The following is a 15,531-nucleotide window of genomic DNA, read 5'->3' on the forward strand; positions in this document are numbered from 1 at the left end:
CGAGATTGCACCACCACACTCCAGCCTGGGCGACAGAGCGAGACTTTGTCTCAAAAAAAAACAAAAACAAAAACAAAAAACCATTTCAAACATGTTCACACAATGGGCTCCTGGGAGTCATGGTTCTCTTTGAATAGCACCATAAAATACTATACATATGAGTTAGAAATCATTTTACTAGCAGAACACACTATTATCTGTACAGAGCTCAACGGACTCATGTATTTAAATGAATTTTAAATTTCTGAATTTTTCTATTACTTTTTCTTTTTTCTTTTTTCTTTTTTTTTTTTTTGAGACAGAGTCTCACTCTTTTGCTTAGGCTGGAGTGCAGTGGCATGATCTTGGCTCACTGCAACCTCCACCACCTGGGTTCAAGTGATCCTCCCACTTCAGCCTCCAGAGTAGCTGGGAGTACTAGCTCATGTCACCACGCCTGGCTAATTTTGGTATTTTCTGTAGAGACAAGGTTTCACCATGTTGCCCAGGCCAGTCTCGAACTCCTGAGCTCAAGAAATCCACCTGCTTCAGCCTCCTAAAGTGCCAGTATTAAAAGTATGAGCCACTGGGCCCAGCCTATTCCTTTAACTTACATCCTTTCCACTGTCTTATTGATTGCTGACACTTGCTAGCAGACACCAAATGTTTAAAGAAATTTTATAGACAAAAAACCAACAATTGAGAAAATAACCTTATTTTTTCTTCAAATTGAGAAAACTGTGACTGCTTGATTCTGAGGGGCCACACCAATTCTTCCTGGGATTATAAATCAGTAACTACTCTTTTAAATTTGATGTACCTTGGAGGATGGCATGAAAAAGAAAATAAAAAATAAAATAAAAAAAAATAAAACAAAATATAGATTTGATTATGTTATTCACCAGTTGAAAAACTTTCCATGTCTCTCTATTGCCTAAAGCCTAGGGGTCAGTGACATGGCTCAAACCACCCCTCGTAATCTAGCCCTAACCTGCCTTTCTAGGTTCTAGCATGTCCCTCACCCAGTCGCCCCGATCCCAGCCACAGCAGACCACACACAGTTCTCTGAAGGGTAGGGCATGCCACTCCTTGGGCCCCTGTGCCTGCCATTCCATAAGTCAGGAATCCCCTTTCCCCTTCAAGGCCAGACAAGAAGGCAAATAAATGGACGGGTCCTGGAGAGAGGAGACAGGCAGAGAGCAGGATGCAAACCAGTCCTGCCTGGGGCATTACCTGCTCCCTGGAACAGCTGAACGCTGGGGTCCCTGGCTGTCGATGCTGCCTCTGGCCCCAGCCTGCTTCCGCTGCTGCCTCCCTGGCTGCTACTTCCACAGGTCCTCTTCTTCACACAACAAACTCACTTTTGTTTCCAGTTAAGCACCAGGGGAGGCATGGGGAGAGACGGGGGGTTTGCAGGGAGAAAAAGAGAGAGAGAAAAGGAATGTGTGAAGGACTGGGGAGGTGGAGAGAGAGGCTATATGTAGAGAGAATACAGATGTGGTAAGTGTAAGTGTGAGAAAGATTATGCAAAACTGAGAGAGAAAAACTACACTGAGAGTTAATTAAAGATCTGAGAGAGAGAGAGAGAGAGAGAAGTGAGTGAGAGAGAGAGAAGTGAGCGAGAGAGAGAGAGAGAGAAGTGAGAGAGTGAGAGAGAAATTTCAGGTGCACTGGAGAGAGAAAGGCTCAGTGGCTACAGCAGAGCCTCAAGCAGGAAGCTGGGTCTCCACAGCAGCAGGGGTGGTGGCAGCTAAGGACCTGTGAGAGGACTGGCAAAACTGCCCCTTTTCCCCGTTCCCCATGAGTGCTTCCCATGTGCCTGGGGTCTCTAGGAGCCCAGGCTCCTCTCCAGAGGCCCCTTTATAAAGGCAGGGGTAGGATTTGCTGTGAGACTCCCCAGGGCCTCCTTAGAAGCCTTGGCAGCAGGTGAGCTGGCTGGAGAGAAACCTGGCAGGTCCCTTCCTCTCCACCACACAGCCCCAAGGGTGGAGTGGGGTTGCTGGAGGGGAGGGTTTGCTATGGGGTCTCACACTGACCAAGCAGTGCTTCGATAATGTGCTATGTAGCTGGTTTCTTTCCTCCCCAACTTTAAACCCAAACTCCTGATCCTCTTCCTGTTCCTCCACCTCTCAGGCAAAGTAACAAGTGTCACCACTCAGCAGGTGTTTTCTGAGAGCCCACAGACAGTGGAAGCTGGTCACTTCAGAGTGTGGGGTGAACTCTACTGAGGAATTATTTTGCTCTTCTGAGAAACTCCTAATCTCCTGGGTTTGGTTTAACAAGTGCTTACTGAGTACTTAGAATGTGCCAAGGTTGATTAGAGGTCACTGAGTGGCGGCTGCTCCAGGAAGTTACAAACCCTGAATTCACTAAGTCTTAGAGCTGGGAGGGAGCTTAGTGACGGACAAGTCCAAACCCTTCATTTCACGGATGAGAAAACCAAGACCCAGGCTACCCCATAGGCCCCCTGGGCCCCAACACAGGTTAGCAGAGCCTGGGGGAGAGCAGACATCAGACATCCTCCCACTACACTGGCACATTGCGGCTGGCTCCACCGGTGACATTTTCAGACCTGAGGCTCGGGAATCAAGTATGCCCATTTTATTTTTTCATTTTTAGAGACAGGGTCTCACTACATTTTGCAAGGCTGGTTTCGAACTCCTGTGCTCAAACAATCCTCCTGCCTCAGCCTCCCATAGTGTTGGGATTACAGGAGTGAGCCATCACACCTGGCCGCAAGTATGCCCGTTTTAAAGCTGAGAAAACAGAAGCAGAGGACGCCAGGCCCTACCTGAGGGTCCCAGGCTCTTCAGCTTGCACTGCACTGTGGCTGAGGTTGACCCAACTCTGAGTGGCCACAGCAGGCCACACCAGGCCACACCAAGTCAGGCCCTGTGGGTGGCCTCAATACCAAAAAAAAGATAGCCAAGGATCCCAAAAAGATCCTCTTCATTCATGTGCTTTAAGAGCCCAGACCTGGGCTCAACTCCGGACTCTGCTATTACCAGCAATAGGATCCTGGCAAGGCATCAAGCTCCCCCTGAGCCTTAGTTTCCTCATCTATGAAGTGGTAATAATCATGCCCCCGTCACTGGACTGTGGTGGGGATTCAATGAGATAATATATGTAATGTGACTGGCTGTCACAGCACTTGTGTACACCAGTCACTCAATAGTTGATATTGCTATTATTATTGATGCCAGCAGGTGAGACGCTTCCTCCATTACTACCAGTCACCAGCTTGTTCCCTTTAAACATTCCAAGGACCCAATCCTTCTCAGCTTCTAGACTCCATGCTCCTCCCATGCTACCTCTGTCCCTCCATCCCAGGCCCCTACGCTGTCTCTACCCCTCCCTTCTGCCCACAGAAGGTTTAGCTCACCACATGCTGGGCTACTGGGTCAGGGTTTCTCTAATGCCCTGCGGGTCCCACATGTGTGCAGCACATCAGAAGTTAATCCACATAATGAGAAATGCCACAGGTAACAGCCCCTCTGTTCTATAGCTAACAGCAAGAGTCACATAGTGCCAACCCAACTATAGGAATGGATTCTAACAGCAGTTGCTGGGAGAAACACAACCTCGGTGGGGACTGCTTCAGGAGGCACATTAAAGCCACACATAGAATCATACTTTAACTGGGTTGGGACTGACTTAGCACAAAATGATCTAGTGGCCTGCAAACTAGTAAGCAGTATGGACTTCAACTCTTAGGAAAGATCTGGGAGCCATTATGGCCATCTGGAAGTCAACATCAGGACACGATCCTGGGGTCCTCAGCTCTGGGAAAGTCCTTTCAGACATTCCCTCTCTCATCGGCTCCCTGATGGGTGGCTGCACGGTCAGCTTCGTAAAGTCAGGGCCTATCTTGTTCACATCACACTGCTGGCCCCTGACATGGGTTCACGCAGCATGTGTGCTCAATGCATATTTGCTGGGTGAATGGATTTGACTGCCTGACACTCAGGAGTGTATGTGATGAGGCTGGCCTCAGCAAGAGAGGAGCCAAGAACAAGGAAATGGAGCTGAAGGCGAAGCAGAGGGGGCAGGGATGGTGGGATTTGGGTGACTCAAGGCCACTGACTACTGGGGAGTGGGAGAGAGAACCCAAAGAAGCCAAAGCCATTCTTGCCAACTGTGTGAAGTGAGTGTTGGAGGTCCTGAGTCCTACTTTCATGGGCAATAAAATTTTTTCTAGAAGGCTGTATACAAACTCCAAGTGTGCCCTCTGAGAGAGGAAGAGGAGAGAATCTGCTGTCTTGCTGTGTTCATGGGAATCCTTCCTGGGGTAGGTAGCTTTGAGATGTCTGCCTAGCCCATGTCTCCCTTCCCATAAGGATCACCCTGGGCAGCCATGTTTGTGTGACATGTGACCCGTGCTCCTGACCACAATGAGTTGGAGCAAGAATGGTTCACTGGACACCTGACCCAAGCCTGTGAATTTTGAATTGGGTCTCTGAGTTAGCTGGGCCTTTCCTGATGGTTTCTGGGAGATAGAGCTGGTAAATGGAAGAGGCAGAAAGGGTTGGGCTGCAAAGAGAGGAAGCAGCCTAGAGGCAAAGCTGTGAGAAAGGGCTGTGTACATCCAGAGAGGGAGCTGAGAGGGCACTGAGCTCACTCACTTGAGCCTGGCTCTTCATTTTGCTTTGGGACTGTGAGAAACTCCTTTGCTCTTATAAACAATCTCTCCCCACACCCGTTCTCTCTCTCCTTCCCCAAGCCAGTTCAAATAGGTTTCTGGCATTGTGATAAAATTACCTTCTTAATCATGAGTCCCCTTTGTATGAAATTCTAGAGTGTGAAGATTTTTTTCTGAGTACATTCTTGAAAACCATAAGTGTAAAGGTTATAAAAGAATATTGAGCTACTGTCACAGAATAGTTAGATTAAGTCTAGTCATGTGAAAAGTAAAAGAGCGGGGAGTAAACAAAGGCAGGGCAGGTCTAAAGAAAGAAAGAGGGGTCAAGGAAACATGCCATGACCCTGGATAAGGGAGGAAACTCAACTGGGTCAGAGGGGCTGGCAGAGCCTGGCACACGCATGACCGGCCCCCCAAAAGTGCTTGTGGATGGAGCCAAAGCTGGAGAAGCTCTAAGTATATTGGGGGTCAGGGGAGACTCAGTCAAGGCTAGCTGAGAAATTCAGATAAGAGATCCCTCTGTCTTTCCCATCTGAGTCCCCTACACCACTCTGGACCTCCGAGCCTGGGAAGGGCAACAACCTCAGTGTGAAATCAGAAAGGCCTCGAGCATTTACAAGACCCAACAGCAAAAAGAGAACAATGACATCCATCTCATTGGAGCACCAGAGGAGAGGCAGACGTTTCTGGAGAGCCAAATGGGTAAAAGGCAATTATTACTCATGATTTAAGATTTTAAAATGTCACCAACAGTCTTCAATTTGCATGTTGTCCTTATTGCTCTGTTTTGGTAGATACAAATGTAGTATAATGAAGAAGTTGTCATTTAAAACCAAACTAAAAAGTTGCTCTGCTTTTTCCTTCCAAGCCAAGAGGGGTATGGAGCCTAATTACATCAGTAGGAAGTTGAATCTTGATCCTGCTTCTTTCATCTGACAGAGGCCAGTGGGGAGGGAGAAAGAAGAAAATTTAAAGCCTCTTTCAGATTTTTTTTTTTTTTTTTTTGAGACACAATCTCACTCTGTCACACAGTCTGGGGTGCAGTGGTGCAATCTCAGCTAACTGCAACCTCCGCCTCCAGGGTTCAAGAGATTCTCATGCCTCAGCCTCCCGAGTACCTGGGATTACAGACATCTGCCACCACACCCAGCTAATTTTTATATTTTTAGTAGAAACTGGGTTCGCTATGTTGGCCAGGCTAGTCTCAAACTCCTGGCCTCAAGGGATCTGCCTGTCTCAGCCTCCCGAAGTGCTGGGATTACAGGCATGAGTCACCATGCCTGGCCTTCTTTCAGTTCTTTTATGCTGCGTAAGGGCTAGACTGAGAGACGGTCTTTGTGTTTAGTTCAACACATTATGTGTCCAGTTGCCCTGAGTTAAGGTGAGAGAGACAGAGGTAAATCATATGACAGGTAAAGTGAGTGGAGTGAGTGTGTGTGTGTGTTGGAGAGGGGCACTGAGGAGAGGGGACTCAGAAACCGAGAAGCAAGGAGATATGAGGAGACTCAGGAGCGCAGTGATGGGGGGTGGGAGTTGCCAAAAATATGGTGGGAAGGTGAAACTACAGAGGCAGGTGGACAAGGGGAAATCTTCAGCGGCCAGAGGATTTTTAAGAACAGGGATATCTAATATCTCATTTTAAAAATTGAGTATCTTGGCTGGTTGCAGTGGCTCATGCCTATCATTCCAGCACTTTGGGAGGCCGAAGTGGGTGGATCATTTGAGGTCAGGAGTTCAAGACCAGCCTGGCCAACATGGTGAAACCCTGTCTCTACTAAAAATACAAAAATTAGCTGGGCATGGTGGTGGGTGCCTGTAGTCCCGGCTACTCGGGAGGCAGAGGCAAGAGAATTGCTTGAATCTGGGAGGCAGAGGTTGCAGTGAGCAGAGATCACACCACTGCACTCCAGCCTGTACAATAGAGGGAGACTCCTTCTCAAAAAAAAAAAAAAAAAAAAAAAAAAAAGAAAGAAAGAAAAAGAAAAAATTGAGTATCTCTGCAAAGTAAACCCCCTCCATGGTTCTGAACCTTCAACAAAGCCTGCTGCTCACCTATATGCTTTAAATGACCAATTTTGAGGAAACCACAGCAGGGCAGAACTCCATACCTGGGCTTTCCTAGAGATTAAAGCAGAGAACAGATACCAAAGGTGAAGCACAGTGAGACTGAATCCACCAAGCAGGGACTTGGAGCCAGGGCAACATTGAGACTAGAAGCCTTGGAAATTCACAGACATTTAAGCAAAGGTGTGGGCCTACTCTAGAATGTGGTGAGGAGGCTGGAGTCTATTTTAGTTAACCATATGCAATAAAGTTATAAAAACTTTATATTAGGACTTTCATTGGTTCACTTGCAAATTCAGGCTCTCAACCCATTTCCCCTTAAGGTCTTAAAGTCACTAACTCAAGATTCTCTCCTGATAGCGTTTTTTGCTTGTGTTTTGTTTTTGTTTTTTAGGAGAACAGCCCTCATGGCTAGGGAGGGAATGCAGTATACACTGAAAATTCAGGGAGATCTTGGTTTAAAGGTTTCAAAGGGCAAGAAAAGAGACGGATAGATACAGGCTTCCTTGAGGTAATTTTAATGTGCCTTCCTTCCCCAGCCCCGGGGTCGGGGGGAGCATAAAAGGTCTAGAATGATCTTTATCCTTTCTCCTTTTTCTTCCTCCTTTCCTCTTTTCTCACTTCTTCCTACTTCACCACTCCCTTCAAGATCCAAATTAAGTAGACAAAGGTGAGGAAGCCACCCCCATTCTAAAGTTTCAAACCCTAAAAGAAAGCCAATTGTCGGCCAGGCACCATGGCTCATGTCTATAATTCTAGCACTTTGGGAGGCCGAGGCGGGCGGCTCACTTGAGTCACTTGAGGTCAGGAGTTTGAAACCATCCTGGCCAACAAGGAGAAACCCATCTCTACTAAAAATACAAAAAAAAAAAAAAAAAAATTAGCCAGGTGTGGTGGCACACGCCTGTAATCCCAGCTACTCGGGAGGCTGAGGCAGGAGAATTGCTTGAACCCAGAGTGGAGGTTTCAGTGAGCCGAGATTGTGCCACTGCACCCCAGTTTGGGTGACAGAGCAAGACTTTGTCTCAAAAAAAAAAAGAAGAAAAAAAAAGAAAGCCAATTGTCTTTGCTCCTATGTTTGAAACGTAGCCTGCCTCAGGAACTCTTTAGTGCAGGAGATGTTTTAGAGATAAACTTATTTTCTATCCTAACCCTTGCTCCTTCTTTAACAGAAAAGAAAGACAGCATGAAACATGTCTTTGGTCCTAAGGCTTTGGAACCTTGTGAGGTTCCAGTGTCTCAATAGAGAGCCTTTCTCTCCTTTACTTCTCATCTTGGGGTAATTTTGATCTTCTGGTGACCCCAGCGTTGCTCAATACCTGGCAAATAAATGAAGGCTTGAATATTTTTCACACTCCTTCCATCAGAAGGATCTCATAAGCTTCTCAGTACCAATGAGGGCAGCCAAACCAAACAAATGCCCACTTGTAGAGGAAAACGATTTGGGCATGGTGCTCTTAAATTGGGTTGATGTATATAAAGTGAACCAACTATATGTTAAGTGCATACCATGCACCATGCACCATGTGAGGTATCTAATATCTATTTATCTCTCATTTAACAACTCATAGCAATTTGGCATGAACAACCATGTAGTTTGGCTAGGACCAACCTGGTTTCAGCACTGAAAGTCCTACCTCCCTTATCCTGGGACATGTCTCAGTCCTGGGCAGATTGAGACAACTGGCCACCCTGCAACAATCTTTCACTCTCCAGATGAGAATACTGAGACTCCAGGGTCTACACACCCCGGCTGGGTTTGACCAACTTTGTTTCTCTTAAATTTTGGCTCCAGTTCTTATTAGCAGCCTAGAAAAGTGGAAGTGCAACCACATTTCTAAAGCTGCTTCTAATCCTCTTTCTTCTAACGGCCTCTTAAGAGGTTTTCACAGCCAGAAAACACATTTTTTTCCCCCAGGGTAGAAATCCTGGCTCCTACTGACTTTCACCACAGTTTGATGATTCTATTCATCATATGAGTTCTGCTTGAGTCAAAATTGATTGGCTACTAAGTATTGACTTCCTAAATTATTAATATATTTACACTGGGGGAAGGTGTGGTAAGGAGTTAGAGAGAAAATAAATAAACCAACTGCTATGGCCTATTATTTCCTACCTATCTATTCCTTTCAACATAAAGCAATTTGGGTACTTGAAAGGACATCATTATCAGCCTGGGTCCAATATGGTGACTGACCAATGACATCTTACAAAGGAAAGTAATGTAGTGAAAGGGCAAGCACAGTCTTTGGAGTCAATAGATCTGTTTTTATTTCCCACCTTCACTGATTAACATCTACATTATGCTACATCTCTTTGAACCTTAGTTTCCCAATATGAAGATGGGGATAATAATATCTCCCTTTTACTGGTGGTGTGAGGATTGAGAAGATGTAATTCCTGATTTCAAATTATATTACAAAGCTATAGTAATCTAAACAGTATGGTACTGGCATAAAGACAGGCACATGGACCAAGGGAATATAATAGAAAGCACAGAAACAAATGCACACACACGGTCAACTAATATCTGACAAGGGTGGTAAGAATACCCAAAGTGAAAAGACTAGTCTCTTCAATAAATGGTGTTGAAAAGACTGGATATCCACATGCAGAAGAATAAAATTGGACTCCATCTTATACCACTGACAAAAAAACTAACTTGAAATGGATTAAAGGCTTAAATGTAAGACCTCAAAACATAAAAGTGCTAAAGGAAAACAGGAGAAAAGTTATTTTACACTGGTCTTGGCAGTGATTTTTTTTTTTTTTTTTTTTTGATATGGCACCAAAAGCATAGGTAACAAAAGCAAAAATAAACTAATGTAACAACACCATATGAAAAGGCTTCTGCATGGCAAAGGAAACAATCAACAAAATGAAAAGGCAACCCATAGAATGGGAGAAAAGATTTGCAAGCCATATATCTGATAAGGGCTTAATACCCAAAATATATAAGGATCTCATACAACTCAATAGCAAAAAAAACAAATAATCCTATTTTTAAATGGGCAAAGGAAGCCAGGTACAGGGGCATGTGCCTGTTGTCCCAGTGCCTCAGGAGGCTGAGGCAAGAGGCTAGCTTGATCCCAGGATTTCAAGTCCAGCCTGGGCAACACAGTGAGACCCTTAAAAAAAGGCCAAGGATCTGAATAGATGTTTTTCTAAAGAAGATGTATGATATGGTTTGGCTGTGTCACCACCCAAATCTTATCTTGAATTGTAGCTCCCATAATATCCATGTGTCATGGGAGGCTTGCGCCTATAATCCCAGCACTTTGGGAGGCCGAGGCAGGCAGATCACCTGAGGTCGGGAGTTCGAGACCAGCCTGACCAACATGGAGAAACCCCATCTCTACTAAAAATACAAATATTAGCTGGACGTGGTGGCACCCGCATGTAATCCCAGCTATTTGGGAGGCTAAGGCAGGAGAATTGCTTGAACCCGGGAGGCAGAGGTTGCAGGGAGCCGAGATTGCACCATTTGCACTCCATCCTGGGCAATAAGAGCAAAACTCCATCTCAATAAATAAATAAATAAATAAATTTCATGAGACCTGACAGTTTTATAAAAGGCAGTTCCCCTGCACATGCTCTCTTGTCTGCCACCATGTAAAACATGCCTTTGCTCCTCCTTCACCTTCTGCCATGACTGTGAACCTTCCCCAACCATGTGGAACTGTGAGTCCAGTAAGCCTCTTTTTCTTTATAAACTACTCAACCTCGGGAATGTCTTTGTTAGCAGCATGAGAACAGACTAATACAACATAGAAATGGCCAAAAGGTACATGAAAAAGTGTTCACCATCACTAATCATCAGGGAAATGCAAATTAAAACCAAAACCATAGTGAGATCTCATCTCATAACTGTTAGAATGGCTACAAAAAGACAAAAGGTAACTAGTATTGGTGAGGATGTGGAGAAAAGGGAACACTTGTGCACTGTTGGTGGGAATGTAAATTGGTACAGCCATTATGGAAAATAATCTGGAAGTTCCTCAAAACATAAAAAGTAGAACTAGTATAGGATCCAACAATCCCATCTCTGGGTATACATCCAAAGGAGGCCAAATCAGTATCTTAAAAAGATATCCACATGCCCATGTTCACTGCAGCATTATTCACAATAGCCAAAACAGAAATAACCTGCATGTCCACTGACAGAAGAAGGGATAAAGAAAACGTGGCATATATAAATATATACAACAGAATATTATTCAGCCATAAAAAAGTAGGAAATTCTGCCATTTGTTTCAACATGGAAGAACCTGGAGGGCACGATGCTAAGTAAAATAAGCCAGAACTATTGCATGTTCTCACTTATATGTGGAATCTGAAAAAGCTGAACTCATAGAAACAGAGGGCAGAACAGTGTTTACCAGGGGTTGGATGTGGAAGATGGGGAGATGTTGGTCAAAGATGAAAATTTTCCAGGGATCTAATGTACTGCATGGTGACTATCATTAACAATACTGTATTGCATACTTGAAATTTGCTTAAAGAGATCTTAAGTGTTCTTACCATACACACGCACAAAGGTAACTATGAGTGGTGATGAAGGTGTTAACCAATTTGATTGTGGCAATCATATCACAATGTGATAAACATATCACAATTCACATATCACATATCACATATCACATATCACAATGTGATATGTTTATCAAATCATGTTTTATACCTTAAACATATATAATTTTGTCAATTATATCTCAATAAAGCTAGAAAAGAGAAATGTATGAATTTCTTTTTCTTTAATCCTCCCAGCTGCCTTTTCTAGCTAATTTTTACTTACCATTTAAGACTCATGACAGATGTCACCTGCTCCAGGAAGCCCGTGCTGCCCCCTCTGCCACCACTCACCACCTGGGCCTATGTGCTCCTGTTTCTCCTCCTATAGTTTCCTGTGCAGACCTCCATCAGCATACCTCCCACCAATTTATGCTTATCTGTTTGTGGGTCTATCATCTCCAGGTGCAAGATGTCTTCTCCAAGGGGCTCTGATATGATCCAGAGGGCAACTTTGAAGCAAGGGGCTGCTTTCCATGTAGGGTATGGAGCCAGTACAAGAAGGACAAGGATGCCTGGGCTAGCCTCTTTCCTGCCCCTGACCTGCTGTGGGAATGAGGACCAGCAGTTAGTTGGGCCTCAACTGGAGTGAGAGCAGGGACTTCACAGGGTTCTGTAAGTTAAATGTGGTTCAAGGAACCATCAAATTTCTTTAGGATAGTGTATCTTTTAACCAGGTACTCTGGAACTTAATAGAAAAGTACAGACACCCAAGCCCCATTCACATCTAACATATCAGGCAGCTGGATTGTGTATTTCAAAACTGTTCTGGAGGTTAGGAACCTTGCAGCATATATCAAAGGCACCCTCATGGGTCTCTGAGAAAGGAATAAAAGTGAGCTACCCAGCCTTTGTTTCAACTTTATAGTTATGATTATTAATATTATACATTTAAAAAATGATATTGAACTATCATTCTTAGGGGGCTTTCACAGGTACCAAGCCCCTTTACATACACTGTCTTATTGGATCTTTGCCATTATTCTGTAAGGCAGGAACTGAAGGGGTCTCTGCTCAATCCTCCATCTGCATAGTATGCCTGACCCTCAGGCCCAGACACATCTAGCCACCCTGCCTGGCCCAGGCCCCTCATACTCTGCAGGATGCCCCTGTCCTCTGAAGTGGGAGTTCCTGCTGGGCTATGCAGCCAGACCAGCTGGGCCCCCTGCCTAGGTGTCTGGATGGATTTATAGAACAGACAGGACACTCAGAGAGGAAAAACATACGTGTTCAGGTGTCCTACAGCAAAGAGAAGTGGGAGATTCAGACAATTATCCAGATGAGGTAGGTAAAACGATTCTGGCGCTGTTTCATTTTCCCTTCCATAGGGCATTGACACTCTCCCTGAGATGTGGCAAGAGCAAGGTTTATATCTGTATCACACATACAGTGCCCATTTTGCTTAGAAGTGAAAGCAGGTTGAGACTTCCACTCCATGAAGAATGGCAGAAACCAACTCAATGCCTATAGGCTGCAGAAAAATCACTGTGGTTGGTGACCTTGTTATCAGGCTTTGTGGCTTCCTCAAACTGGAGTGTCTGGAACTGGGGTTTGGAATGTATTCTCAGGGGTAGAAACGTTTCACTTAAACTTTTAAATTTTGCTTCCATTTTGATGATAATCTTAAACAATTCCTTCTATTAGATGGAATAGCAAAACTTGGGTTACAATTCATAACTGGAAGATATTTTTATGGAATAAAACCCTAATTAGTTAGATTATTTCTCAAATTGGAATATGTGGCTTCCTGGGGCCCTACAAATATAAAAATGCATTTTCGTGGGTCCACAGGACTTTATTTTCCCTTTAAAAGGGGTCTTCACTTTACTCCAGCTTATGAGACATGGCCTAAAATTCCCTGTCCTCCCAGGCTCTCCCATTCTCCCTTTCCTACTCCACAGCCCTATTGGGAACAAGACAGTAACACATACACATAGTATAGGAAGAGCAGGCGGTGAAGGAAATGCACCAATATATTTGGTACAAATACGAAAAAGGGGCTGGACGTGGTGGCTCATGCCTGTAATCCTAGCACTTTGGGAGGTTGAAGCAGGTAGATCACTTGAGGTCAGGAGTTTGAGACCAGCCTGGCCAACATGGTGAAACTCTGTCTCTACTAAAAATACAAAAATTAGCTGGGTATCGTGGTGCGTGCCTGTAATCCCAGCTACTCGCGAGGCTGAGGCACGAGAATCACTTGAACCCAGGAGGCAGAGGTTGCAGTGAGCCGAGATCGCGCCACTGAACTCCAGCCTGGGCAACAGAATGAGACTGTGTCTCAAAAAATATATATATGCCAAAGGGTTCTACATTCTTTTTTCTTTGGTTTGCAGTTAAAATCAGTGTCCACTTAACTGAACGAGAAACCACCAAAGCAATGTCAAATTCACCATCTACAACTACTTCTGTGATGTTCCATGTCACCTCTTCTAGAGTCTTTGAGCAGAGGGCATCAAATCTAAACTGCTTTCTTCTTCTCTGGCTCAGGAGGGACCCAGCAGACTCTACTTTCCAAGGACAACCTCAATCCTGAATATAGGAGAGGTGGTGGGGTGACAGGGGAGTATCTCAGAGACCACGTCAATATGTGTGAGGCATCCAGAACCAACATGGGGGCAAGAGGTCTTCCCAGCAGGCTTGCTTTCCTCTTGGTCTCTGATGTTCCCACTCCTCAGCAAGACTCTGTGTATGTGCATGTGTGTGTGCGTGCGCATGCGTGCATGTGCACGTGTTTTGTATGTGTGGTGTGTGTGTGTGTGTGTTGTATTTTAACTACAGCCCATCTCTTACACTGGACTTCTCCAAAGGATTTACCATTACCCCATCTCCTACAAAGGCACATTTACTCTGGAAAAGCCACAGGCCCTGGTCGACCTAATGCCAATGAGCGGGGTTGCAGAGGGCTCTGCGGGGTTGGGGGTAGCTCTCATGGCCTGTGAGAGCAGGTGCATCAGGTCTCCTGCCAGGATACTAAGATGCAGTCACTGCCTCTGACACTCCTTGGAAGGTAAAATAAACCAACTTTTCCATGCTCAAGACAGTGAGTTATATATACAGTAGAAACCAAACTAATACTATTTATTAGGCAGGTTTGGGATATGCTGAGAGTGAAATCATGTCCCCAGAAACATCAGTAAAGTCTAGAAAATAAAATGTCATATTTGTGCTCTAAGGATTCCAGTCCTTTTTACTCCTCTTAAGATTGATAATTTTCTTTCCACAGGAAAGAGCAAAAGACTGATTTTTAATTAGCCCAGTGCTGTTTTCTGAAGGAGTAGAGGCAGTCCTGGGGTCTTTGTTGTCCTGGGAGAAAGCTTCCTAGGTGTCTTGCAAGCTACAATGCAGGGTGACCAGACAATTGTGTACCAGGCCTTTCAGTTCCAGTGAGGAGAGAGGGTAGAGCTAATGTAACAAGAACTTCAGTTTACTGAACACAATGCCTTGTACAAAACAAGCATGTCCATTATTGGTTCTTAGAGCAACGACCGTATGGTCCTTGGAATTTGGAAATGAGGGAAATAATTCTGAGAATTAAACCATGAAATCAACACAGAATGGATCAGAGTGGAGGTCTCAAAGTCCCTAGAGAAAGACAGAGGGCTTCAGTCTGACCAAAAGTGTCAATGAGCAGGAAGGCTGGCCAAAAATGCAAGCAGAGCAGAGGGGGCCTGAGAGGCTAGGCTGAGCCATGTGGAGCATTACCTACATTCTCCAGAAAATCCCCCCTGCCCTGCTGGGTCCCATCTGGACACACCAGCACCATGGCTCCCCAGAATGCACCGCTCAAGGAACTCACGAGTCCTGCTGATAAGATCCACGCTGCTGTCCCGGCTGCTTGCCCCACTCCCTGGGCCAGTCAGTTCCTGCTGTGGCTGGTCTGGTCGCAGGCCCCAGTGGACTTTTTGCAGGCCTGAAAGATGTCCCTTCTGGTCAGTTTTTCTTTGAGGGTACGTGGGTACTGGAAGCCCAATGTGGATAGGAGGGCATTCTGAGGGCACAGCACAAAAGACAGGGGAGGCAGAGTTACTGAAAATTGGCATTTTCCCATAATATCCATCAGTTATGAAGAGATTGGGCTGCAGAAGCAAAATGGAAGACATGGAATGCCAGGATGGGGTCATTGCCCTGGGGCTTGGGTTTGACAGAGCTCCAGTAATGAACCACATCAACAGTTGCTGGAGGAAATACCCTCAGTGCTATAATTAGAATTCTGTTAGAATGAGCAGAACTCCCAATTCCCCGTTCTTGCTTGTCCGGAACAGTGATTACTGGATATGACT

The 15,531-nt window shown here is 45.1% G+C and overlaps 1 protein-coding gene across 2 annotated transcripts in view; it reads right to left on the reverse strand.

The window, feature by feature from the left end:
* Nucleotides 1–15,531, reverse strand: part of SLC4A5 (solute carrier family 4 member 5) — a 143,093-nt gene that overhangs the window by 70,884 nt on the left and 56,678 nt on the right. For both annotated transcript variants that reach the window (XM_073023088.1, XM_073023087.1), the window contains exon 6: nucleotides 15,048–15,239. In XM_073023088.1, coding sequence (XP_072879189.1) covers nucleotides 15,048–15,239 — 192 coding nt within the window. The remainder of the gene's footprint in view (nucleotides 1–15,047; nucleotides 15,240–15,531) is intronic.

This window comes from Chlorocebus sabaeus, chromosome 14 (genome assembly GCF_047675955.1).
Source record: "Chlorocebus sabaeus isolate Y175 chromosome 14, mChlSab1.0.hap1, whole genome shotgun sequence".
NCBI classification, from domain to species: Eukaryota; Metazoa; Chordata; class Mammalia; order Primates; family Cercopithecidae; genus Chlorocebus; species Chlorocebus sabaeus.